The sequence below is a fragment of the Lactuca serriola genome, chromosome 1 (assembly GCF_051521515.1).
Source record: "Lactuca serriola cultivar US96UC23 chromosome 1, Lser_US96UC23_V15, whole genome shotgun sequence".
Taxonomy (NCBI): Eukaryota; Viridiplantae; Streptophyta; class Magnoliopsida; order Asterales; family Asteraceae; genus Lactuca; species Lactuca serriola.
Genome location: NC_136408.1, coordinates 147,160,527 through 147,186,698, shown reverse-complemented (window position 1 = coordinate 147,186,698; position 26,172 = coordinate 147,160,527). Strand labels below are relative to the sequence as shown.

Sequence of the window (26,172 nt, the reverse complement as noted above, 5' to 3'; positions counted from 1 at the left end):
AAATAAAGAAAATAGAAAAATAAAATGAAAAGGGTAAAATCGTCTTTTTAAGTGTATCAGAGACCAAAAACCCAGAAAAACCTTAATTTTGGACATTTCATGCAAGTTGGAAACTCTTTGGACCCCATCCAAAGGCTTTTGAAAACCACAAGTACTAAATTTGCAATTTTGTCTTATTTATTTCAATAACTTTTTTTTTCAATAACTAAAACATCATTATCCTTTCATAATATAATAATGGTCATATAAATTAAGTTTAATTATTTTGATAAAAATAAGTAGGTTAATCATTTTTACAAATAAGTCTCTTTCGTTATGAGGGGTAAAGGTGTTAAAGATAATAAAAAGGCCCTATCGTCACAATTATATATACCATCAATTCTTAAAAAGTTTAGCTGCAGTCCACTTTTTTCTCTTTCATCAATTCACACGGAACTTTTTTTTTTCTTATTTTGAACACTAAACTTCTTGTATTCGCTACTTCTTATCTCATTTTCTTGCCGCCTCACATTCCACCAATGAGATTTATCACGTTTTTTTTTGTTTCTGATCTTATTTTTTTGCTTCCTTCTGCTTTTTGTTTTCTCGCTGCTATCGTCCTTTCCTTTACAAGAGTCATTTTCCTTTGTTTTTGCTTGCTGCTTTCGTTTTCTCCCTTACAAGGTTCGTTTTTTAGGTATGTTTTGGTGATCCCCCTCTATAATATCATGTCTGTAGGTTCGTCTTCTAAACGCCGTTTTTCTCCTCATTTACCTGGCCTTCTGTCTTCCGAAAAAGGGTCCTGTTCTTCTGTTGGTAACGATGCTTTACTTTTGCCTTCTTACGATGATATCGGCGATTGCACCTTTGTTTGTAGATTTTGTAGTGCTTTTTTCTGGTTTGATGAAAGGGTTATGTATTTGTCACGTCCAGATTGCCCTGCCTATATGCGGTGTTGTAAATCTGGTTCTGTTGTTTTACCATATCCACTTCTACCTCCTAAATTGTTGTTTGCTCTATTTGATTTTCGCCCTTTCATCAAAAACATAAGGGCTTATAATAGTATGTTTAGCATGACGTCTTTTGGAGGTAAGGTGGATGACACTGTTAATAGGGCGGATGGTCCATATGTATTCAAAGTTTCTGGTCAGGTTTGTCATTGGATTGGTGCTTTTGATGTTGTTGATGAAAAAGGACCAAAGTTTTTGCAATTGTATATTGTTGATACAGACCATGAATTGCATAATAGGCTCTCTGCTTTTCCAAAAAATGAAAATGGCTGTTTAGATTCAACAATAGTTGAGGGTCTTATGGATCTTTTTACAGCTCATAATGAATATGTTAGAACTTTTAAATGTGCAAAAGATATTGCTGCCGAAAGAAACTTACCTGAATATGCAGTTCCTCTTTTTAATGATATTCCTAATCGTCTGTATGGCCCTCCGGCCCCTGGTAGTTTGGGTTGTATTGTCGTTGGTGAAGACGCAGTTGGCAGTACATATGATATAGTTGTCCATTCAAAAAGTGGTCCTCCGCGTAGGATTAGTAAACTTCATCCTAGCTACATGCCATTGCAGTATCCTGTTTTGTTTCCCTATGGTGAGGATCGTTGGTCCCCACGGTTGAAGCTTTTAAATGAGGTTGGTTCGAAGGCTAGGAATCTTAGTATCAACATGTATTATTCTTACCAAATACATGCAAGGAATGGTATATATTCTGTTGTGCTAAATTCATGTAGATTATTCCAGCAATATTTAGTTGACGCATATGCATGTATTGAACTTTCGCGGCTTGATTTTTATGAACAAAATCAAAATCACCTAAGATCAGCATATGTTAGTGGTATTTACGATGCCATATCACATGGTGATACTGATGGTAGAAGTATTGGTAAGCGTGTTATTTTACCACCATCTTTCGTCGGTGGTCCAAGGTATATGTACAGTCATTATCAGGATGCCCTTTCTATTTGTCGGGAATATGGGAATACACAGTATTTTATAACATTTACGTGTAATGTTGGTTGGCCAGAAATCAGCAGGTACATGGACATGCATCGCCAGTTTGATGTTCCGAGTAGGGCAGACATAATCTCACGTGTTTTCCATATGAAAGTTATTGCCTTTATTAGTTATTTGAAATCTGACAAGACGTTCGGTCCTGTTTCAGCACGTAAGTTTTTTTTTTTTTTTTTTTTTTTTTTTTTTTTTTTTTTTTTGTGACAATATTTTTAAAAAAGAATATGTTCCCTGTATTTTCGTTTATTCATTACTGTGTTTAGATTGTTATATTGTATTTACTAATTAATTTTTTTTAAATATTTTTTGTATTTTTAACAATGTTCTTTTAAAAAATATATTCGCTGTAATTTTTTTTTATTTTTTTTTTCTGTGACAATATTTTTTAAAAAAATATGTTCCCTGTATTTTCATTTATTCATTACTGTGTTTAGATTGTTATATTGTATTTACTAATTAATTTTTTTTAAATATTTTTTGTATTTTTAACAATGTTCTTTTAAAAAATATATTCGCTGTAAGTTTTTTTTTTTTTTTCTGTGACAATATTTTTAAAAAAAATATGTTCCCTATATTTTCGATTATTCATTACTGTGTTTAGATTGTTATATTGTATTTACTGATTAATTTTTTTTTAAAATATTTTTTGTATTTTTAACAATGTTCTTTTAAAAAATATATTCGCTATAATTTCGTATGTTCATTAGTGAATTTAGATTATTATATTTTATTTACTAATTAGTTTTCCTTTTTTTGAAAATTTTATTGTATTTACTATTTAGTTTTCCTTTTTTAACGGTTCTTTCTTTGGCAGATCTATATACTATTGAATTCCAGAAAAGGGGTTTACCGCATTGTCATGTGCTCATATGGATAGCAGATCCCCACAAGATAAAGGAACCATTTGCCATTGATGCTTACATTACAGCTGAATTACCTGACCCTATTTTAGAGCCATTATTATATCAGACAGTTACAAGATGCCTTGTACATGGACCGTGTGGTTTGCTAAATACTAAGTCCCCATGTATGAAGGATGGTAAGTGTAAGAAAAGATTCCCAAAAAAATTCCGTAACGATACAGTTTTTAACAAGGATGGTTATGCACATTATAAAAGGCGATCTGGTGCGGTCCATAGGTTAGAAACAGGTGTAGAAATAGACAACAGGTTCATTGTCCCGTATAACAAAAGACTGTGTTGTCGTTTCAATGCACATATAAATGTCGAGTATTGTGGGTGGAACATGATGATTAAGTATCTGTTCAAATATGTATCGAAGGGAATGGAGCGTGTTAGGTTTGTTATTCAGAGAGATGTGCATACTTCTGGATCTTCTGTTTCAGTAGAACCTCCTGTCATTGATGAGATTAAGAACTACATCGATGGCCGTTTCCTCTGCCCTCATGAAGCCACGTGGCGTATACTTGATTTTCCGATTCATGACCGAGATCCGTCAATTGTCATACTGCCTGTACATTTGCCAAATATGCAATCTGTGTTATTTAAAGAAAACATTAGTATTAACCAGGTTGTTGACGATCCCAGCTTTGGAAGCAGTTTGTTGTTAGGTTGGTTTGATAACAATAAGTGGGATAGAACTGGTCATAATCTTACATATAGCTCATATCCTACTAAGTACTGGTGGGACAAACAGGCAAAAGCTTGGAAGAGAAGGAAACGTTGTAATTCTCATGCATTAGGTAGACTTATCTATGTTCATCCATCTGCTGGAGAATTATTTTACTTAAGAATGTTGCTTTGTCATCAAAAAGGTTGTAGGTCTTATGAAGAAGTTCGTACTGTCTCTAGCATTGTGTACTCTGATTTTCGAGCTACCTGTGATTCGTTAGCTCTAATAGGGGAAGATCGAGAGTGGATGGACGCTTTTACTGAGGCTTCTGAATGGGCTACATCGTCTCAGCTTCGTTCTTTATTTTGTTATCTGCTCCTTCTATGTGATGTTAACGATCCTATGTGTTTGTGGCATTTTGGATGGAAGAAAATGAGTGATGATTTGGTACACAATATAAAGATGTCAAATCTTGGTGTTGATGTAAGTATAGATGATTTGCACATACGGCAGATGGTTTTATATGAACTGGATCATGTGCTTAGGTCATCTACACCTTCAAAATCCGTTGTTGATTTTCATTTGCCCAAACCTACAGAGGAGACCGTTGCTATGTTAAGAAATAGACTTTTTTTAGAAGAGACAACGTACGATAAGGACATTTTGAAAGCTACTCACCAACAGATGTTGTCGTCTCTAAATGATGAGCAGCTGAACATCTATAATGTTGTTCAATCTGCAGAAGCTAAAAGCCAACAGATGCTGCTTTTCGTTTATGGCCATGGAGGGACTGGTAAAACTTTCCTGTGGACAACAATACTAGCTTATTTCCGTTCAAGAGGAAAATAGCTCTTGCTGTTGCTGCTTCTGGTATAGCATCTCTGCTTCTTCCATCAGGAAGAACTGCTCGTTCCAGGTTCAAAATCCCAGTTGACTTTACTGATAATGTTGCATGCAATATTACAAAAAAGACAATGCTTGCTGAGTTGTTGAAGGTAACTTCCATCATTATATGGGATGAGGCTCCCATGAGTGACAGACATTGTTTTGAGTGTTTGGACCATTCTTTGAGAGATATCCTTGAATGTGAAAGTAAAGTCTTTGGTGGTATGTCGATGTTATTAGTGAACGCAATTGAATTTCGCCTCTCTTCATTCCACAACAGAAAACGTACATATACAGGGAGATAGCTATAAAATAGGAAATTACAATCTTCTAATTTTGGAGCAATATCTTGAAAAGGTATATAAATACCCTACTAATATACAACTAATGATATACAACTAATATACAGCTAATACACCCCCTCAGTCTGAGCCGGAGGAGACCGGAGACACAGACTGGATCGAAAATGAGTAAATAGTTGACGCGGTAGCCCTTTTGTGAAGATGTCCGCATACTGAAAATCTGTTGGGATGTGAAGAACTCGAATGTCACCAATGCGGACTTTTTCTCTTACAAAATGGATATCGAGTTCCACATGCTTTGTACGTTGGTGTTGCACGGTATTTTTCAGACAAATAAACTGCAAATATGTTGTCACAATAAACAATGGTTGCTTTGCGAGTTGGGACAAATAATTCCAAAAGCAAGTTGCGTAGCCAACTCGTTTCAGCAATAGCATTTGCGACCCCACGATATTCAGCTTCGGCGCTTGATCGTGATATAGTATGTTGCCTTTTCGACGACCAAGATATCAAATTTTCCCCAAGAAAGACACAATAACCCGAAGTAGAGCGTCAGGAATCCGGGCATCCCCCCCAATCAACATCAGAGTAGGCGATAAGTTGACTTGATATGGAGGGAGAGATATGAAGACCAAGCTGAATAGTGCCCTTAAGATATCGAAGAACTCGTTTTAGGAATTTGAAGTGGGGTTCCCGTGGGGCATGCATAAATAGACATATTTGTTGTACCGCATACGTGAGATCAGGTCTAGTGATAGGGAGATACTGTAATGCACCTGCAAGTTTGTGATATAATGTTCCATCAGCTAATAGGTCACCACTGGATGCGCTCAATTTTGGCGATGTATCAACTGGTGTGGCACTTGGTTTGCAATCAGCCATGTGAGCACGGGATAGAATGTCAGCAGCGTAAGTTTCCTGAGACAGGAATAACCCGTCATTTTGGCGTTTGACATGGATCCCAAGAAAGTGGTTAAGAGCCCCCAAATCAGACATAGCAAACTCACGAGAAAGTGTGGCAATGATGTTGGTGAGTAGCTTGTCAGAAGAAGCGGTGAGGATGATGTCGTCAACATACAGAAGTAAATAGGCCATTTCATTTCCTTGTTTATAGACAAAGAGAGAAGTGTCACTAACGGTGCTCCGGAAGCCGCACTTAATGATATAGGTGGCAAATCTATCATACCACGCACGAGGAGCCTATTTAAGTCCATACAATAATTTTCGTAACCTGCAAACATGATTAGGATAAGTGGCGTCTGTGAAGCCCATGGGTTGATACATGTAAACAGTCTCGTGCAAGTCCCCGTGAAGAAAAGCATTTTTGACGTCAAGTTGGTGTATTGGCCAACTCCGGAAAACTGCAAGACTAAGCAACGTTCTGATGGTGGTTGGTTTAACCACGGGACTAAAAGTCTCTTCACAATCAATACCAACTTGTTGATATTTTCCATTAACAACGAGCCGAGCTTTATACCTTTGTAGAGTGCCATTGGCATTGAATTTATGTCTAAATAGCCAATGGCACCGAATAATATTAGCATTGGACGACCGAGGTACCAAGTCCCACGTGTGGTTGTCCATTAAGGCTCGATATTCTTCGTGCATGGCAGTGCGCCAGTGAGGATCAGATAGGGCCTTGAGGTGAGAAGTGGGTACGGGTGAGATGGCATGGGATGCGGAAGTGTGGAGATTAATGGGTTCCCGTGGTTTTAGAGAACCAGACCGGGAGCGGGTTGTCATGGGATGGGTGTTAGTAGGTGTAGGCAAGGTGCTGATAGGCTAGGCAGGAAGTGGGTTTCTTATAGTGGTTGAAGAAGGAACAGGAGGTGTGTGCTTGTTTCGGCGGTGGTAGGTGTGGATTAGTGGCGGATGGGGAGGGGGCGGCGGCGGTGGTGGTGGTGTTGAGGGGGTGAGTGGTATGGAGGGGGGTGAGGTGGGGATGTTAGGTATAGGATCAAATAAGGTGGGATAGGGGGCAGACTCCAGGAAAGAGTAGTCTATAGGTGTAGATATGGGTTTATTTGCGAGAGGAAAAGAGGTTTCATCGAATGTTACATGACGGGATAATATGATCTTGCCCGTGGAGAGGTCAAGGCACCGATAGCCACGGAAATGGGCCGGATAACCGAGAAAGACACAAAGTTTGGCACGAAGATCTAATTTGTGTGCTTGAGTGGAGGTGGTGTTGGGATAACACGCACATCCAAACACTCGTAGGTGGCTATAGTCAGGTTGGCGGAGGTAAAGAGCTGACATGGGAGTGTGAAAATTGAGAAGTTTAGTCGGGAGGATGTTATGGAGATAACAGGCCGTATGTAGAGCCTCGACCCAGAAATGTGGTGGAATAGATGCATGTGTAAGAAGTACAAGCATGATTTCATTAAGTCTTCGAATCATGCGCTCTGATTTCCCATTTTGTTGGGATGTTTGGGGACAAGAAAACCGAAAGTGGAGGTCGTTCGTGTCAGCAAACATTTTGAACGAATGGTTGTCGAATTCACCCCCTAGATCACATTGGAAGGCTTTGATTGGTAAGTTGAATTGGGTTTTAATGTATTTGTGAAAGGTTGAGAATTTTGTGAAGGTTTCGGATTTGAACTTTAACGGAAATACCCATGTGTATTGGGTGTAATCATCAATTAAAACCATGTAGTATTTATATCCAGTTTTACTTGTTACGGGTGAGGTCCACAAGTCACAATGAATTATATCAAAGGGCAATATAGTAGAGGAGGTAGAAATAGAAAAAGGTAGACATTTATGCTTGGAAATTTGACACGAATTGCAAACTAAAGTTCGACAACGTTTATTACATGGAATGATTTTATTTGAACTAAGAAAATACAAAACAGGGAGGCCAGGATGGCCCAAACGGTCATGCCAAACATCTTGAGTACTTGCGGATAGAAAAGTGGAACCCGTGACTGGGTAGGTGAGAGGATAAAGTTGACTGGAGCTATTGTGGCGAGATATCATCCGGCCCGTCTGGTAATCCTTCACAGAAAACCCATAGGGATCAAATTCAACAGAAGCCTTGTTATCAATTGAAAATTTTCTAACGGAAATAAGGTTTTTAACGATATTTGGGGTGTAAAGGATATTTTTAAGGTGCAGGTCTCGGGTGGGTGTTTGAAAAGATGAGTCACCTGATCCTTGCACTAGCACATGAGCACCATTTCCTACAAATATAGAACCAATTGGACAGGATAACGAGGGATTTGAAATTTTACCTTGATCTCCAGTGAGGTGATCAGTGGCTCCCGAATCCATGTACCACTGTTCATCAGGTTGTTCCAGATTCATTGCTTGAAAAGCTTCACCTATTTGAGTAGGTTCCATCGGGTCATAAGCTGTGACATGAGCTTGATTATCTGACAGGCCATTGGTACGAGAAGCAGGCCTACGAGAACAAGGAGTCCAAGGCTGGGATGGTGGACAATTCCATGGAGAGTTCCAACCTGCAGTTGTTGGGTGAGGACAGGGAGGTGGGCTCCAATAAGCCCAATAGGGAGCACGAGCATTTAAGGAAAACCGAGGTTGTGCTTGTGTTTGCTGAAGCTGCTGAGACCTGGGCTGTTGATTCGTGGGGTTGCGCCTTGGAGCAGAGGAAGAACTACTCTGCTGAGAATTAGGCCGCTTGCCATTTGGCCTGTTGCCTTGGCGCCGGCGATTGAATTGAGTAGATGGAGCCGAATGTACAGCAGCCATGGCTGTGGGTGGGGATAGGGTCTCACGGGCTGTCTGCCTTTGGTGTTCGAGTTCCAGCATACTCACAGCCGTCTCCCACGAGGGAAGAGTCTGATTAATGTAGGCCGCTGTTGTATCATACTCAGCAGGTAATCCACAGACTAATTGAAGAACTAATCGTTGATTGTTGACAGGGCAGTCCACATCATTAAGTCTGTCACCTAGTTCCTTGAGCTTTTGACAATATGCTTCGAGGGATGGCATGGCTTTCAGAGTGAGATTGTTGAACTCGTGTTCAAGGGCTGCAGCCCTTGAACCTTTATTATTGAGGAATATGGTCTGAATGCGACACCAAGCCTCACAAGCCGTAGACTGAGTTTCAAGGACACGAGTCAGCAGGTCATCAGATAGTGTCCCATAAATCCATTGCAGGACGATTGCATCGATTTCGGACCATGATTCATACTCTGGATCGGTTTTGGCAGGAGGTTTCGTACCATCAATATGTGCCATGACTTTATATCCCTTGGCATGAAGTTGGAATAACTTAACCCATGATGAGTAGGAGACCTTCAAGCCATCGAGAACCCTGACCTTGTGTTGAATATTGGCCACAGTATACACAGGGTGCAAGGTTTTGGTGACAACAGTTGATGAGGCTTCCGGCTTTTCAGACATGAGAACAAATTGGAAAAAGAAAAAAAAATAGCAGAGAAAAGAAAATAGTAGGAGGTGCAGATCGTGATCTGCAGGTAAGGATTTTAGGTAGAGAGCGATGGCTCTGATACCATGAACGCAATTGAATTTCGCCTCTCTTCATTCCACAACAGAAAACGTACATATACAGGGAGATAGCTATAAAATAGGAAATTACAATCTTCTAATTTTGGAGCAATATCTTGACAAGGTATATAAATACCCTACTAATATACAGCTAATGATATACAACTAATATACAGCTAATAATTAGGAGGAGACTTTCGTCAGACATTACCTGTGTCGCCAAAGACCACACCCTCTGAAATTATCTCCCTTACGTTGCCAAACTCGTACTTATGGCCATATTTCAGTTTGTATAAATTGACAGATAATATGCGGCTTAAAAACCTGTCCACCTCATCTGATAGTCATTTAGGTATCTCAAAGTTGGTTACTTCAAATTGGGGATGGACTCATTGGTGAAATTGATGCATGCGATAAGACAAATACCAAGTGGGTTGAGATTCCTATGTCACTGATCATACCTCCAACAAAAAACGCATTACACAGCCTTATAGACTTTGTTTATGGAGATGATATTATGAAAAAACCCTCTGCTTCGACTCTGTCTGCTAGAGCAATAGTTTGTCCAAAAAACGAAACAATCCAAAAAATAAATGATATAGTTTTGCAGAGAAGTCCTGGTGATTCAAAGATGTATGAAAGTGCTGACAGTATTGACTTCAATGGGAACCAAAGTACAGAGTTTAATACTTTCTATCCATTAGAGTATTTGAATGCCTTGACCTTCCCTTCCATACCTGTGCATTCACTGTTATTGAAAATCAACACTCCTGTTATGCTGATTCGGAACATAAACCAGAAAGAAGGTTTATGCAACGGCACACGACTGATGGTTTCACAGTTATTGTCCAACGTTATTGAGGCAACAATTATTACTGGGACTTCCATTGGGAGCAAAGTTTTAATCCCCAGAATTAGATTTATTCATAAAGCCCCTGATATACCTTTTATCTTTGTTAGGAAACAGTTTCCATTAAAAGTCTGTTATGCTATGACTATCAACAAAAGCCAGGGGCAATCTTTAAAAAAAATTGGAATTTATCTGCCTCACCCAGTATTCACACATGGACAACTTTATGTCGCATTGTCTCGTGCTACCTCTCCAGATTCTGTGAAAATACTTATAGATTCTGATGAAAACACTGCAAATAATAAAACGAAAAATGTTGTTTTCAGAGACTTCCTACAGAAAGTTAATACTTAAGAGGTCAAATACATATTTAGCTTTTATAATTATATACAACAGCCTAATACATGTTTCTTACTTTTAATATTTATTGTTACATTCACAAATCATACTTATATTCATTGTTAACTATGACACCACACATCAACCTGATGCATGTATGTTAGCTTTTTTTACATGACTGCCTCATAAAACATAATATTTACTGCTGCATTCAGAAATGATGTTTATATTATTTGTTGACTACCATTCCAGACATGTCTCAAATAACAACAACAATCTCATAATTGCATTATGGGTGTCCGGGAACAGCAATACAGGTATATAAATAAATCTTTTTTCGTAACAACTTTATATTACCAACATACATTCTTCAAAGACAATAAAATTATAACAATTTTTTTCGCTTTAGGTACGAATATTGCGTATGTGGACACCACAGATTAGAAATCATGAGACATGGTTCTTGGCTGTTGACAAAAATGTAAGTTATCAACTTCCATCCCAACCTCTTCTTCTAATCTATACACACGTTAACCCTATATACAATCTCCACTATGTACAAGGGTGATGCTGTTCAGATTCTGGGACAAAGAAAAGATCAAGGCTTTCTACAATCCGTTCTCATTCCTTCTAGATGCTACACAATTGAGAAGTACGGATGTGGAGTACCGGATCGTTATCAAAAGTGGATCAATAATGAATTCTACATGGCTGTTGGGACAGCATCCTCTATTACACCTCTTCCAGACACTGCCATTATTCCAAAACATTGGTTTTCTTTTGTTTCCAAAACACAGATACCAGATTACAAAGATCAACATGCAGGTGTTACTATTCATACAAATAAAACAAGTAACATACAAAAAATCCTTACATACACTAATAACAATTAAATAACTTTACCTGCAGATTTTGTTGGCTTTTTCAGCAAGCTTATCAACTGCACGAAAAAAGATAGTGAACCATACCTGTTGTTGATACTAAAAAATGATTCGTAAGTACTTTTTCAGTTGTATTACCGTAATATGTTATTAACATGTGTCAAACCTATGAACATCAGCGGTGAAGACATTGCAATAAGTTTATGGAAGGAATTCACAAGTGTGTCTTCAAAGTTTGATCGTGTTGTTCTCGAAAATGCTCCTGCACCTGTCATAGTCGCCATAACCAGCATAAAGATCTCTACTTACGCAGGTAACTACGTATAAAATGTTGTTACATTAATAATTTTAAAAATACAATTATTTGCTTGTGTATTATGTTGAATACTAAATATACAGGAGCACTACGACTTAGAACAAGTAGTGCTACTCATCTATACATCAACCCACCAATTCCAGAAATGAAACTACTAATGGACAGGTATCATAAAGAATGCACATTGATAAAATACATTACATTCTAAAATACTTTTAATTCACGGATTGCAGTTACAATACATTACCTGAGGTACCTGTTTTTTTAGATCCTCCAATACAATTGTTGAAAATACTCGACAAAAGTCATTCTGATCTTTCGGTATGTTACACCTACATGTATATATGTGTCCACACAAGAAAAAAATATCATGTTTATACTTTTAAGCAGATTATATACGTCTGTATGTTATATAGGACAAAACTCTTACGAAGAAGGCTTGCATAATTGAATATATCTTCTCAGACTCTTGGTACCTTGTTCAATGTCCGAAATGCAAAAATACAACTTTCAAACAAGGGAAAAACTGGTTTTGTCCATCAGATGGAATACTTGAGTCTCCATGTAGCACGTAAGCATCAGACAATGAAAAAATCAATTAATTAATAAAAGAAAAATATGGAAGCTTAGCAATAACTCATTTCTACCCACATGCAGGTTTAAATTGAATGCAGTTATTAAAGATGAAAGTCATTCCATGATTGTTGTGCTGTCTGATAATGCAACACAGGAATTACTAGGCACAACAGCAGATAACCTCAGATCAGACAACAACACAGATGACAGAAAGGAAGTACCACCAATTGCTGTCTCTTTACTAGGAACTCCAAGAAAAATGAAAATTCGCATGACAAATATATCAAAGGACAACAACATTCGATTCATTGTTACAAATATCGAAAAAACGCCTTCTGAAGTACCACCTTCCATGACAACACCACCTCCTGATCGTCCAACTTCTTCAAAAAATACTAATGAAGAAAGTGCTCAGAACTACCAACAGAGTAAACAAAATGTTAGAAGATCACTTCCGTTTGAAAATCTAGGTAAATTTTCATTTCTAGTGTACATATATATAAGGGTAAATACATTTGCCAAAATGGTGAATATATTTAATTATAAATGCAGACACAGTTACTACAAAACGAAAAGCCGTCCGTAAAATGGAATAGACCTCACTTCTTCAGATGTTGATCATAAAAGAAATACTAATAGTATATAACATGTTGCAGCTATGTACAAAAAATGTTTAACTTTGGTGTTCTAGCTATTATAGTATCTGTAGTTGTACCCTTAACTCATAATGGAGTTTGTGTTGGCTTTACTATAATGTAATAACTAAGGCAGTATTTCGTATGACAGATAGTTATGTAAAATATGTTACACTTATGTAAAAAAAAAAGTGTTTTGCTTTCAGCTTTTATACTACTCTCTATAGTTAAACCCTTAACTGATGATGACGTTTGTGTTCGCAGCCTACTATAATGTAATAATTAATGCAATATTTTGTATGATAAATAGTTATGTGAAATACGCAACGACAATGAGTTAACTTATAATAATGTACATTTTTTCATAAACCACCCACAACTGAATGGTTTATTAACAATTTGTCACATAGTTATAAACGACCCACAAGTGAACAGTTTATTAAACGGCCCACAACGACAGTTGCTTATTAACATAACTGAATGGTTTATTAACACTTTGTCACATAATAAAAGTTAATACCATGCAAAACGAAAAAAAAAATTACAACAAATTACTCCATTACAACAACTCATATTAATTACAAGTAAGTTGTTGTCAAAAACACCAAATAAAAGCCAAAACTATAAAAACAAATTTTATTAAGAAAATAATTAAATATTGCCGCCCTTTGCAGATAGCGTACATCTGTAGGTCTAACATATCATAGGTTCAACAACTAAGTGATATGATGACACGCCACATCAGTCTCAAAATACCTTTATATAGATGTTTAATAACCACACCTATGAAAAGGGAAAACTTACACATGGACATCTAAACAATACACTTCCACTATATAATGTACATAAACAAAAATACTTTCAGACAAAAAACAATTCCTACAAATCTTTCACTCACCATACAAAAAAATATGAAAACCACACTTTTCAACAAAAGTCTCGCTGTTATGATCGATTTCCTTAGGGAAATCGGAAATCTGATTGAAGCTGCCCAAGGAAAGTTAGAAGAAAGTTTTTGCCTCGATGAAAACATTCAGTCATACATGGCGAACAACACAGAAGATCCCGACGTACAAATACTACACAAAATATTTGAAAAAGCCAGAGCCGATGACCAATCCATGACTGACAACTTTTCGTTTACACTCGGAGACATCCACAAAAGAATTGGTAAATATAAGCGCAAAATGAAGGATATATCCACAGACTGACTTTTCGTCTGATATCCACCTGCAAACCACTTGCACCTTCGTTGTATAATAGTTTTAATGTATGTAGTTAAATAGTTTTAATGTACATAGTTAAATAAAATAGATGTTTTATGTAAAAAATTATATATAGCAAATGATATAATCAGTATGCATAAAATTATATATACCAACCACTTACGATAAACGAATCGCAAACTACTAACCTTCAATGCTTAATAAATGATACACAACTCCAAAGACCTTCCAAAAATTTCTAATTAACACAACTCTGAAACTGCCGCCACAACTCACATCACATTCCATCGTCTTCTCAAAAATTAATACTTACATTAAATACCCAACAACCACTACAAAACCGTATTAAATTTCAATATGCCTACTTAAGTAAACGTTTATTCATCAAACATTCTCATACTCTCGTACTATACACATCACATACATCGATCACAAACACAAAAAAATGAAACCAAAAGAAATGAAAAGTATCCTCAACAACCTCATCTCTCACGAAGAAGCAGAGCAGCTTTCGTTAACCAACATGGAGGAAGAAGTCCATGAGCACCAAAAGTACAAAAAAAAACTTATGGAGGAGATGACCTCAAAACCATCATACAACAACTACTTGACGATGCAACAAATCGTGTTTGAAACCAACTACGAGGCCGGTAGGATGCTAAAAATCATGCATGAAATGAGAAAGAAACACGAAGAGGTTATCAAAAAACTCAAAAGAAACATCAAGGAACTTCCTAAAGACATCCATCCATACGTGTAATGTGTTCGTAGGTTTAGTATGCCTTCCAGAAAACATCATTTAGTAATGTACTCGTCAAGCGTAATAGTCTTTTGGTAATGTAATCGTCACTGTCACTGTATGGCCACGTTCAACCTCAATTTCATATATGTATTGCAATGTCATCAATATTATCGTATGCTTCCTTATGTACAGCGCCAACGGCGCATAGAATTCCCTCTAGTTATTATCAAAGTACAAAAAAATGTTAATGAGACTTTGCAGGAAGAGTCTCCCAATTTGGTGGTAAATGTTTAACTATTTCTTACATCTAAAGAATGGTTTCACTACAAAAAATATGTCATTTAGTGGCACACAAAAAGTGCCACTAAAAACCCAAAAAATGCCACTAAAGGCTTCTCATAAAATCAGCGGCACACATAATAAATATCACTACAAGCGCACTCACTAAAACCTTTTAGCGACACTTTTTGCTTTTATCGCTGCAATTTTTAGGCTTTTAGTAACACTTTTTTATTTGTCGCTGTAGAATAAAAGTTTTTTGTAGCACATATTTTGTGCCATTGAATGCTCATTTTACTAAAAAAATTAATGTTAGTTTTAGTTACACAATTTAAGATTTTAGTGACACTTTTTTATTTACCACAATACAAAAAAATTGTTATAACAAATTATAATATTCATCCTCCTTTTAAATATATCATACCTTCTTGATAGACCCATTGACTCCTCTGATTAATATAAATATTCTTCCTTCTAAAATAATAATATTAATAGTAATCTAACATGTAATTTTTGAATATTTTAGTGAAAAACAAACTAGTCACAATATGATAGTTTTAGTAATCGAAATGGTTATTTTCTAAAATATATACATGATTCTCAAATGTGTACAAAAACAAGCATGCCTAGTAATTGTCTTCATCAATTTCTAGCTTTCAAAGGTACTAGCATATGCAATTTGTCAAAACCTGCATATTTGAACAATTTATAAGAGGGTATAATAGTAATTTCACTTTTACTCCAAAAGGAATGAAACCATTTTGGTACCTCAGACTGAGAATTGTTCAAAGCTGCCCCTCTAGCCTTATCTTTGGCAATCAATCTCTGTACCATAAACAAAATAGAGAAAAAGACTAAACGGTCCTTGTATTTCCTACATATTTACAAAATTAACATTAAGGCAAAAAAATAATAACATATTTCAATATCAATTCCTGCTGATTCCATAGTAATATTGACATCAACCATTATCTCAATTTATAGAAGCAATCCAGGTCTATCTTCTATCTCTACGCACGACAAGCTAAAAAACACACAGTACAAACCAATCAACTTAACATGCATGAAACAAAGTGAAAATATGAAAAAGTTTTTTTAATTTCTTATGTTTCTATTTTGGTATTTGAAAATTTACTTTAAAATAAATTGCTTAGTTTCTAACCTTCTTTTAGGTCCAACATCATTGACATGCATATGATTCTCTATATCTGTATCAAGTTGCCATCAAGATACACATGTTAATTAGCATGATATAAATCAATAAACCAATCGTAATGGCAAAGTATAATTAATTTTTATAATCATTTTATGACAAAGATAACCATATAAAGATTTCCAGCCTAAAATATGATCAGAGATTTTTATTGACAAATTCCACATAACATAGGTTAATCATGATTTTTTGAAGCTTAGTGCATGTAGATTATCTATGGGAGACATCTAACCCTTTGAAAGTGTGACAAAAAAACATGACAATTCTTTTTGTGATTCATCAACATAGGATTTCTAAAAGAAATTAGAATCTCGACTGTTATTGTTTTTATAAAAGAAAAATAAAAAAATATACCTTTTCATATTTGTAGACCAATTTCAAATGCTTGCTGAAATTCTTCCATAATGTTTCATAATCCTTAAATAAAAAATAAATAAATAAATAAATAAAAGATATTATAATTTACAAAGTGAACAAAAATATCAAATTTATAAAAATAATATTACCTCTCGATTCTAACTCATGGATATGCTAAGAATCAAGTCAAACACCTTTTGGACCAATCATTTCCTCATCATCCTTACCTTTTTTAGGAAAACTAAATTCAATAATCGAATTATTTCCATATAAATTTAAAGAAAAAAGAATGTTAAATGCACTTACAACACAATTTTAATACGTAAGCACCTTCCAAAAGTTGTGGATCAGTAACACCGAGGAATCAAAGCTTGTCCAAAGCATCACTCGCATTGTTGAAAGTATGGAAGTTTTTTTTTATTTATATACTCATTAGATGATTTATACAAGGGCATGAATGTACATTACAAATTTGTGTATGTATGTATACATCCCATATGCATGAGGATGTAAAAGAAACGGTAATGAATTATTATATAATTTATTAATATATTAAAAAATTATATAATATTAAGAAAAAATTACCATGCAAGAGTTTGATCTTTGACTCTATGATGCTTTAAGAAGATTGAATTTTCCATGTAGAGTTGCAACATGAGAGTTCTCCATATTCAACCAAATATCATCCGAAACAAATTGCTCACAACAATAAAATAACATAAAAAAGCATGGAGTGAAAAAGGGAAATGTGGAAAATATACTTATAGATAATAGCTCATTGTTACCAAAACATCAAGATCTCTCCATATTTCATTCACCTCACCAATTTGGTTTTGGATTTATTATATTCTCTATCTCTGTCCTCAACAATAAACTCTTTGACAACAATCTCATTGTCCAACAGCAACACTTCTTATCTGTAGAAATGAGTCACTTTAAAATGATCGTGATGATTGATCAAAATACTTTAACCTGGTCATACTAGTGCCAAGCTGAAGGATAAGATGACGTATTGAAGAAATGGAGGTAACTTCACAAAAATAGTATACAATAGTTTGGTTATGTTTCTAGAATTATTTCGTTTTATCTACATATTAGTTTTATGTTTCTAGAAACACCCTTTAGTTTCCTTTACTTGTGATTTATACAAAGAAATACAAGTTGAGATCAACATATTTATTCAAATTTCAACCCATGTTGCTTCATCCCATGGTCTTTTCACAGATCAGATCAGTAAAATAGGTAAATCTAAGAGCACAAAGGGTGGACCTTACCAGAAAGTTTGGATGTGTTTGGTGACAAAAATATGATAATGATTATGAATTATATCAATAAAGACCATTATTGTTTATTACAGTAACATCAATGACCATTAAGTCCCCTCAATGTAAATGTAAATATATAATCGTGTAGATTTCCAACAAATAAAAGTGTGCTTGAATACAAAAACATCTAAGAAGAAAAGATAGGATACAATGTTCATACATGATCGATTGCAAATATTTGAGGTCCAACCAAACTTGTGGAGTGAATTATGGCACAAGACAAAATCTAGTGTACATTATAACATACGTAACTAACAAACAATTCAATTTTATATCATACAGCTACATAGTTGATTGACAATAGAAACATATGAAATGAGAAATAGGTAAATTTGTGGAGTAAATTATAACCACTCGAGAATAGTCATGGATGCATCGATATTGCCCTATAGAAATTGGAATCAAAATGAAAATTAAAACTAGATTCATACCTGATTTCGTGATTTTGTGAACCTGATGATTTCGAATGGATTGCGACTTACGTTTGGATGTCGTAACTCCAAAAATTAACCCGATGATGTTAGGGTTGATTTCGTAACTCCAACGATAGCCCCAACGATGTTAGGGCTCTCCGTTGTGAGCCTTTGAAATTAGAGTACAATTGAATGAACTATCTGAAAGGCCAAAAATGTAATTTGAAATATTGTTTAACATCAACATTTTTTTGGATGGGAGGAAAGCAAACTGGTAGCGGGGATTTCAATCTTTCTTTAGTGGCACAAAACATGAATGGTAAAATGAAAATAAAATTTTAGTGGTATATAATAAATAGGTGACACAAATTCTATAATTTTCTATGACATTTTAAATTAATATGCAACTAATAAATATGAATATTAGTGGCATAATTTATAGGTGTCACTAATAAACGTAATTTTTATAGTGGCATATAAGATATGCCACTAAAAACACAATATAGTGGCAAAAAATAAATATGCCATTAAAAATGTATGCCACTAAATGCCAATTCATTTGTAGTGTTTACATTACATATTCACTGGTTATATCCTATCAAACAATAAGCACGTGGAACAAGCACATCATACATAAAACAAGGTACAAATAATCAATGAGCACTGTAGATTCATGGAAAATTGGTGCATGTTGATATGGTCTCAAATTGTTTTAGACATCATGACCAAATAAATGAAAAATAAATCTCTAGTAAACTAAAATTGGTGAATGTTGATATTGCACTTGCACTTTCTCTAATATCTGTCAACCTCATAGGTTAACCAAGAAATGTAATAGCTGTCTTCTCCTACTCTTAGAAAGTTGAGAGCATCACTTCCAAACAAGCTTGTTAATTTGATAATCCAACAAAACATAGTACATGCATTTCTTCTTCGCTATATTCTTATGCAAATGGAACTCCCCTGATGAGGGTTTTCAAGCCAATTTCCGCACCCCAATAAATCCCCTGTTGCAGAGTCATTGCAGACAAACCTTCATGGCCACAGGGGCTTGAGTAGTGCTAGAATTTGAACATATGTAAATGGGATGCCCACCACATCTTCCACATGTCTTACTGAGCCACCACGGCCCAAGTGGTTTCACTTTTCTCTGTTGACAAGGTATTGCAATATATTTGGAAATATCGATTCATTTTCACTGTCACCCGCATCATGTTCAACTAACGGTTCTACCTTTCCATGAAATGCGACTTCATCGAAGTGGTCTCGAGAGTCGAGATATACAGAAATTATACATTGATTTTAAGTCCATAATCAACAAAATATTTAAAATCGTTATCACATTTGAGTATTTACCATACAATTATGCAAACCTTTGTCAAGAACAACGTAATATACACATGAGCACATTGTCCTGTTTCCCTGCTCCCAATATCAAACGAGTTTAGGTATTCCATGTTGGCGGATATAAGATTTCAAGGGTAATAAACTAGTTTATTTATATATAAAGATAACAATTTCTTGTACTCTGCATTTTTTTATAAACTAGTTTTTAAATAAAATCCCAAAACAAACTATGTTTGATAATTACTACATCTAATTACAATTCAGTGAACCTATACAGCAGCTCATCCACCATTCATCCCAAATATGGAATTTGTATTTGGTATTTACTCGTACCCTTGATTGTCTTATAACTTTTTTCAACATCCATCCCTATGCATATTTAGCCGATTTGCCTCAATGACATCATGTAGACAGCCTTGGTCCAACGTGCACCTGTAGAAATTGAGCAACTTCCTAAGAATAAAGTCACAATTTATTTGGTTTGTATTTATTTCAAAATTTTACTTTAAAAAATATTTAATGTTTACAGTTTTATATTTAACTGTTTTTAATAAACCCGTATAGTATATGGGTCTCACACCTAGTCTCTATAATCAATCACTAATGACAACAAGTTGTCATGATATTTGCACAAGTCTATACTGTGTAGACTTACATTGTCCATAACATACTGATCAGTTATACTGGGAATAACCACACAAAAAGACAATTAGTCATGATATACAGAGTTTGACCATATTTTTTTTTACCAAAACATAAAAAGTTTTAATGTCAAATGGATTTATTTCTAACCTAGAAACTAGTACATATTTGTAAAGAAATCTGAAGTTATATAACAAAGGTTACAAAGGGATTAAGATGGCCCTATTTTCAAAAATATTACCAAAATCAACATCTCAAAGCCAATGGGTTTGACATAAAAGGTCAAAATTTCTGAATTGATGACCGAATAAACAGTCAAAGTTTCTGGAAAAAGTCCAAATTGTAAACAATTTTGTTATGATTTCTAGTAATTCATTCAACAATGCACAAGTTCACTCGAAGCCAAGATTAATGAAAACTACAACATGACAACGAAAAGGAATACACAAAGAAGTGGTGCAATAAAGTTAAAATAATATAGTTGCAACAAATATACATAGCAAGTTAATGGTAAAACTTCTACAAAAACCGAAAAGCTATTCAACTAGCGCAGTTATAGTTTTCTCTTATTTTTGTACTAGTTTTGACTGTTAGTTCAGTATAAAAATAGTATTATCAACAAACCAAAACAAACAAGTCTCAAAATTAATGTTCCTAATACTTTGGGATAGTTATTGAAAAAAAAATACATAGAAATTGAAATCTTACTTTACAAGGAATACCACATTTACCACTCTTACTTTGGGATGGGCCGTAATACTTTGGGATACAAGCTGTAGAACCCTCTTTCACGTTTGTTAAGAAACAATGACTATAATAATAACATTATTGAAATGAATAACCACTCTTATGTAAGAGATACAGATGATGGGAAAGGAGATGACGAACCGTTTCTACTACCACACCAATATTATCACATTTGATGGATCGTAATTGGTCTTAAGATCTCCAAGCTTTGGGCAATGTGAAATATCAAGTGTTTTAAGGCAGGGGAGGTGTTGTAAGACCTCTGAAAATGATTCCACATCCGTAAAACCATGGAGCGTTAGAGAAACGAGAGATGGTGGAAGAAGAAAAGATGATGATGATGATGATGATGATGGAGTAGTAGTATTCCTCACATCATCTGCCACTCCAAATGAAACCACTCCTGAATTTTCGCCAAATAACCCTAGGTCAACTAGTGAGGTAGGAAAACTCTGCGGACCCCACTTTGACATGGGCTTATTTAAGCCACCTATCCCTAATTTTCTTAAATTAGGAGGCCACACCCCACAAGGAAAGGAGTAGTCCATACTTGGACATCGACTTATCTCCAGTTCTTCCAAAGATGTGAAACTTTGTAAATGCTCATGAGGAAATGACTTTAGATTCTTGCAATTACGGATCGCAAGATATGTTAGGCGAGACAAACTAAAGTCTTTTGCTGGAATGGGTTTGGGTTGTAACTGTATGTTATCACAATCATCGACCATCAATTCAGTAAGAGGGGATGGGTGCTCCTGCACTGCTGAGAAGGTCAAGGATGTCATTGAATCACAATTAGTTATCTCCAACCTCTCAACAGTATTTGTACATTTGTAACTCTCCAATGTCTCACAGTTACGAAATTCCACAGATTTAAGTGATTCCATGCTGATCCCAATATTAGCCTCTTTCTCGGCTGATGAAACCAAATTTTTACAACCCCATACTTCCAACTTCTGTAAACTCACAAGACTCTTGCATGCCTCTGATTCTCGTTCCCACAAGTATCTCAGGTCATCACAGTTCCTGATAAATAGATGTTCAAGTGCCCCAAGATGCATTAAATCTTCTCCATGTAGTTGAGTAAGTCCTTTGGTGTTTAACATTTTTAATTCAACAAGGGATGAGGACAAACCAACCATGCTTCTTAACACTGCTTTGGAACATTCTTCTATATATAAAACCCGAAGTGAAGGTATCAATCCGATTGACACTTCATCAAGTTCTGGACAACATTTGATAGATATTTTACGGAGACGAGGAAATGATGTAGGAGTTTCATGGTCATCCCCACTATTAATTGACCACCTCTGCCAACCTTTTCTAGAATTAAAAATTCCAGAACTTGAAGTGATGGAAAAGAATTTGTAGGTGCAGGTAATTCAAAACCCATAGTCTTCACCTCATTCATCCTTTCAACAACCAATTTCTTAAGAGAACGCAGATGTCCAAGTCTTAAATGTGTACTTCTACAACCACATAGTGTAAGCTCTGTTAACTGTTCAAACGAGGGATCACCAACCCAACTGGGAAATCTCATTCCCATGTTATTCAAAATCTTGAGGTTTTTTAACATAGGAGAAGGTCTAAGTTCTTTAAGCACTTCATATTCAATCGTCTCATTCCGAGAATCATCAAACACATCACTCCATTTCATCTCCAGAACTTTAAGACCCTTCTTTTGATGTAAGTTGGCATCCTTTGCTTGTATTGGATTTATCACTTTGTCTAGACCCATAATGGAAAGCCAACCCTGAAGATTAGTAAGGCCCTTAAGGTCGGATATTTTGAACCCCTTACCTTCTTCAATAAAGACCTTGGGCAGAGTTTGTAGACTCGTCAACCCACTGATCCCTGAGGGCAATCTGTTCAATTTCGGAGTATTACTTACGTCAAGATGTCGCAGGTTTATTAACTTTGCGAAACTTTCTGGCAAGCTAGATAGCTGATAACAGTTATGAAGCAACAAGGTCTGTAGATTATAAAGGTCACTCAATTGTTTTGGCAAACATGTGATTTCAGTATAAGAAAAATTAAGGTATCGTAGATGTTTGAGACTACCAATGGATTCTGGTACCTTTGTGATTATGTGATTACTTTGGTACATTTGATTCAAGCCCACAACACTTAGCACCCTAAGGAAATGTAGTTCAAGAAGAACCTTGTCCAAAAAGCCACAGTTATCCAAAATAAATGACATGACTAAGAAAGTTCGCAAGTGTTTAGCTCTATGTAATTCATTAAGCTTTCTGTATGATCCAGGTCTTGGACCTACAAGTGAAAAGTGACGAAACTTATCAAAAGCTTCGTTCATATCAGATACATCCACCTCACCATCCAATCTAAACGAAAACTCACCTGCAACACTTGTAGCCAAGTCATTTATCAGGTCATGCATTGTATATCTTAACCCGTCATACGTTGCTTGTTGAAAAAAGGACCTTGACTTTAGCTCTTCAAAATACTCCTCACCTAAATTCTCCATAGACTTGTTTCCTTTTGATTGGGACAAAAATCCTTCTGCCATCCACAATAGGACTAATTTATTTTTGTCAAACACATAGTCCTTGGGAATTAAGGAGCAATATGCGAACAGCTGCTTCAGATGTGGAGGGAGATGATAGTAGCTTAGTTTTAGAGCCGGAAGAATCTTATTTCCATTATCTATATCCCATATCTCACTCTTCAACAACTCCTCCCATTTATTGCAATTTTGATTTCCCTTCAAGACCCTACCAAGTGTTTTCAAAGCCAAAGGCAATCTTCCACATTTGTGAACCATACCTTCACCATGCGACTTAAGTGCTGGATGTTTGTCAAAGTTTTTTTCTCCTAACGCATGTTGAGCAAATAATGATAGAGCATCTTCATTTGACAAAACGCCTAGAGGGTAAGTTTGTTGTGAGTCCATCACTGATGCAACTCTGGTACTCCGGGTTGTGACAATAATTCTACTTCCAGGTGCCCCTACAAGAAGAGGGCTTTGTATGACTTCCCACTTACTGTCCTCTTCGTTCCAGACATCATCTAGAACAAGTAGGAACCTCTTCTTTGAAAGTTCTTCTCTGAGGGCAACATGAAGAAGATCTAGATTAGCAAAATCTTTGTTTTGACCTGTTACTGCTTGAAAGATAGCCTTGCTAATGTTAATCACATCCCACTCTTCAGAAACACAAACCCATGCCATGACTTCAAAGTGATCTTTCACTTTCTGCTCGTTGTATAAAACTTTGGCAAGAGTGGTTTTGCCTATTCCACCCATACCAACTATCGACACTATGCTCACATTTTCATCACATTCTTCATTCCCCAACAACTTCCCCAGCAATGCCTCTTTATCCCCATCCCGACCCAGGATTTTGGACTCATCAAGCAGTGAAGTTTGCTCCAACCGTCTCTGTGTTATATTTGACCTTTCAACATTCACATTCAAACCCAAATCATTTCTCTGGTCAACAAGATAATGCAATTTTATGGTGATCTCGTCTAGCTTCGAACTCATCTGCTGACCATACATAATGTTGCGAGGAGTGAAATTAGTACAACATTTCGGGACGAGCTTCAATACCTTACTAGTGCTGGTGTTGGCATGAGCTTCTTGATTCAACTTGCGTCGCAGAGCTTCGGTGGCCAAATCGTCGAGTACATCGTCAATGTCGTAAGCCAAATCCTGAAGATCGTTCACCCACAGTTGAACAGCTCTCTCTTTAATCTGCTTCTGGGTTGCATCAGCAAGCACGGCTTGGATCATGGGCAGGTTTTTCTTCCATTTCTTCAGCTGAGAATCGATTCCTTCGGATCGAGCAAGCTTCATCAAGTCACCAGAGATCAGCTTCTCACACAGCACGGTGATGACAGCGCTAACAACGATTTCAGCCATTGGAATTTTGAGAAAGTAAAGATTCAGTTCTTTTGTTTGAGGGTTTTGATATGAATAGATCAGAATTTGCAGATAAGAGAAAAAGGTACGTAGACTGAGTATATTAGTGCTGGACCTCACTCGGAGCATCCACTATAGTATAGTAGGGTCCATAATTTTCCTTGATCGGGTCCGTCCTTTCTTCTTCAACAGTGAGACATGTTTGCTATCCTTTCTTTTTCAAAGAAATCGCTCCACCAATTTACATAAATATCATTTATAGTTTCGTATTAGTCCCCTTTTTGGTATATGAAATAAACACTTTATACAGTTTCTTGTAATTCATTATAAATACATAATAAAAATGACTCTTTTTAATATATTATATTACTAAACAAACAAATCAGAGTAACTGAAAATGACACCAATGTTATATATATTTGGGATTTTTTTAATATAATGAAAAAAAAACATTGCGTTTCAAAACTAATAATAATAATAATAATAATAATAATAATAATAATAATAATAATTTATTTTAATATTATAACTTGTATAAAATAAATAAAAGAAATGACACATTGTCTTAACCATGTATATCGAATTTGCCGAATAAATCCCTTAATTATTTTTCATGTTTTACGGATGAATAAACTCTGAAATAACATTTTTTAGACTATCTCCAACTCACTCTCAAATCCAATATACTTTTCAATTTCTTCACACATTATCCTTCAAGCCTACCGCATTTCCATCTCTATTGTTTAAGATATGAATAGTTAGCACTATTTTTTTCTCCAAAAGGAGGTAAAGTTTCAATTGTCGATTTTTGTTTATGTATTTATACTTCATTTTTATCTAATAATTATAATTTATAGGTAATATTTAATATTTTTAGTATCTTGTTACATATTAAAATATATTAATTAATCATAAATGTAACGTTTAATATTTATGTATCGAATTCATACGAAAAATTATATATATACTAAAATTTTGAAACAATGTAACATATTTTATAAAAATTTATAATTGAATAAGGGCTTTTTCATATATACGACATTTTCATATATAGTTCATGCCGATAAAATTTTTCTTTTTTAATATACACCGTCCGATCCAGTTCTAGTAAGGTTTTTCGAGTCCGGTATGATTCTTATTCGAAAATTAGAAATTGAAAAACATTGAAACCGGGA

At 35.5% G+C, this 26,172-nt stretch overlaps 2 protein-coding genes, 1 long non-coding RNA gene and 1 pseudogene across 6 annotated transcripts; 2 read left to right on the top strand and 2 right to left on the bottom strand.

The window, feature by feature from the left end:
- The first annotated feature begins 707 nt into the window (after window positions 1-707).
- On the top strand, window positions 708-4,928 carry LOC145062669 (uncharacterized). Its single transcript, XM_079010246.1, has 5 exons — window positions 708-2,151; window positions 2,219-2,230; window positions 2,812-4,362; window positions 4,446-4,676; window positions 4,864-4,928. The coding sequence occupies exons 1-5, from the start codon at window positions 708-710 to the stop codon at window positions 4,926-4,928; spliced, it is 3,303 nt and encodes a 1,100-aa protein (XP_078866372.1).
- Window positions 4,929-9,674: 4,746 nt separating this feature from the next.
- Window positions 9,675-10,433, top strand: LOC145062639 (uncharacterized). The gene has a single exon (XM_079010222.1). The coding sequence runs from the start codon at window positions 9,675-9,677 to the stop codon at window positions 10,431-10,433; it is 759 nt and encodes a 252-aa protein (XP_078866348.1).
- A 5,200-nt stretch (window positions 10,434-15,633) lies between these two features.
- LOC145071303 (uncharacterized) lies at window positions 15,634-18,667 on the bottom strand. 3 transcript variants are annotated; one of them, XR_013690371.1, is made up of 8 exons: window positions 18,400-18,667; window positions 16,950-17,560; window positions 16,793-16,870; window positions 16,641-16,703; window positions 16,236-16,281; window positions 16,040-16,097; window positions 15,842-15,947; window positions 15,634-15,762 (listed from the first exon to the last, which is right to left on the bottom strand). It is a non-coding gene; the product is annotated as an uncharacterized LOC145071303 (long non-coding RNA). The 3 variants fall into 3 exon arrangements; XR_013690370.1 differs by having other exon boundaries at window positions 15,842-16,097; XR_013690380.1 differs by lacking the exon at window positions 16,040-16,097.
- Window positions 18,668-19,907: 1,240 nt separating this feature from the next.
- LOC145062630 (putative disease resistance RPP13-like protein 1) lies at window positions 19,908-25,126 on the bottom strand (annotated as a pseudogene). The gene is made up of 2 exons (XR_013687646.1): window positions 21,259-25,126; window positions 19,908-20,160 (listed from the first exon to the last, which is right to left on the bottom strand). The product of XR_013687646.1 is annotated as a putative disease resistance RPP13-like protein 1 (transcript).
- Between the last annotated feature and the right edge of the window lie 1,046 nt (window positions 25,127-26,172).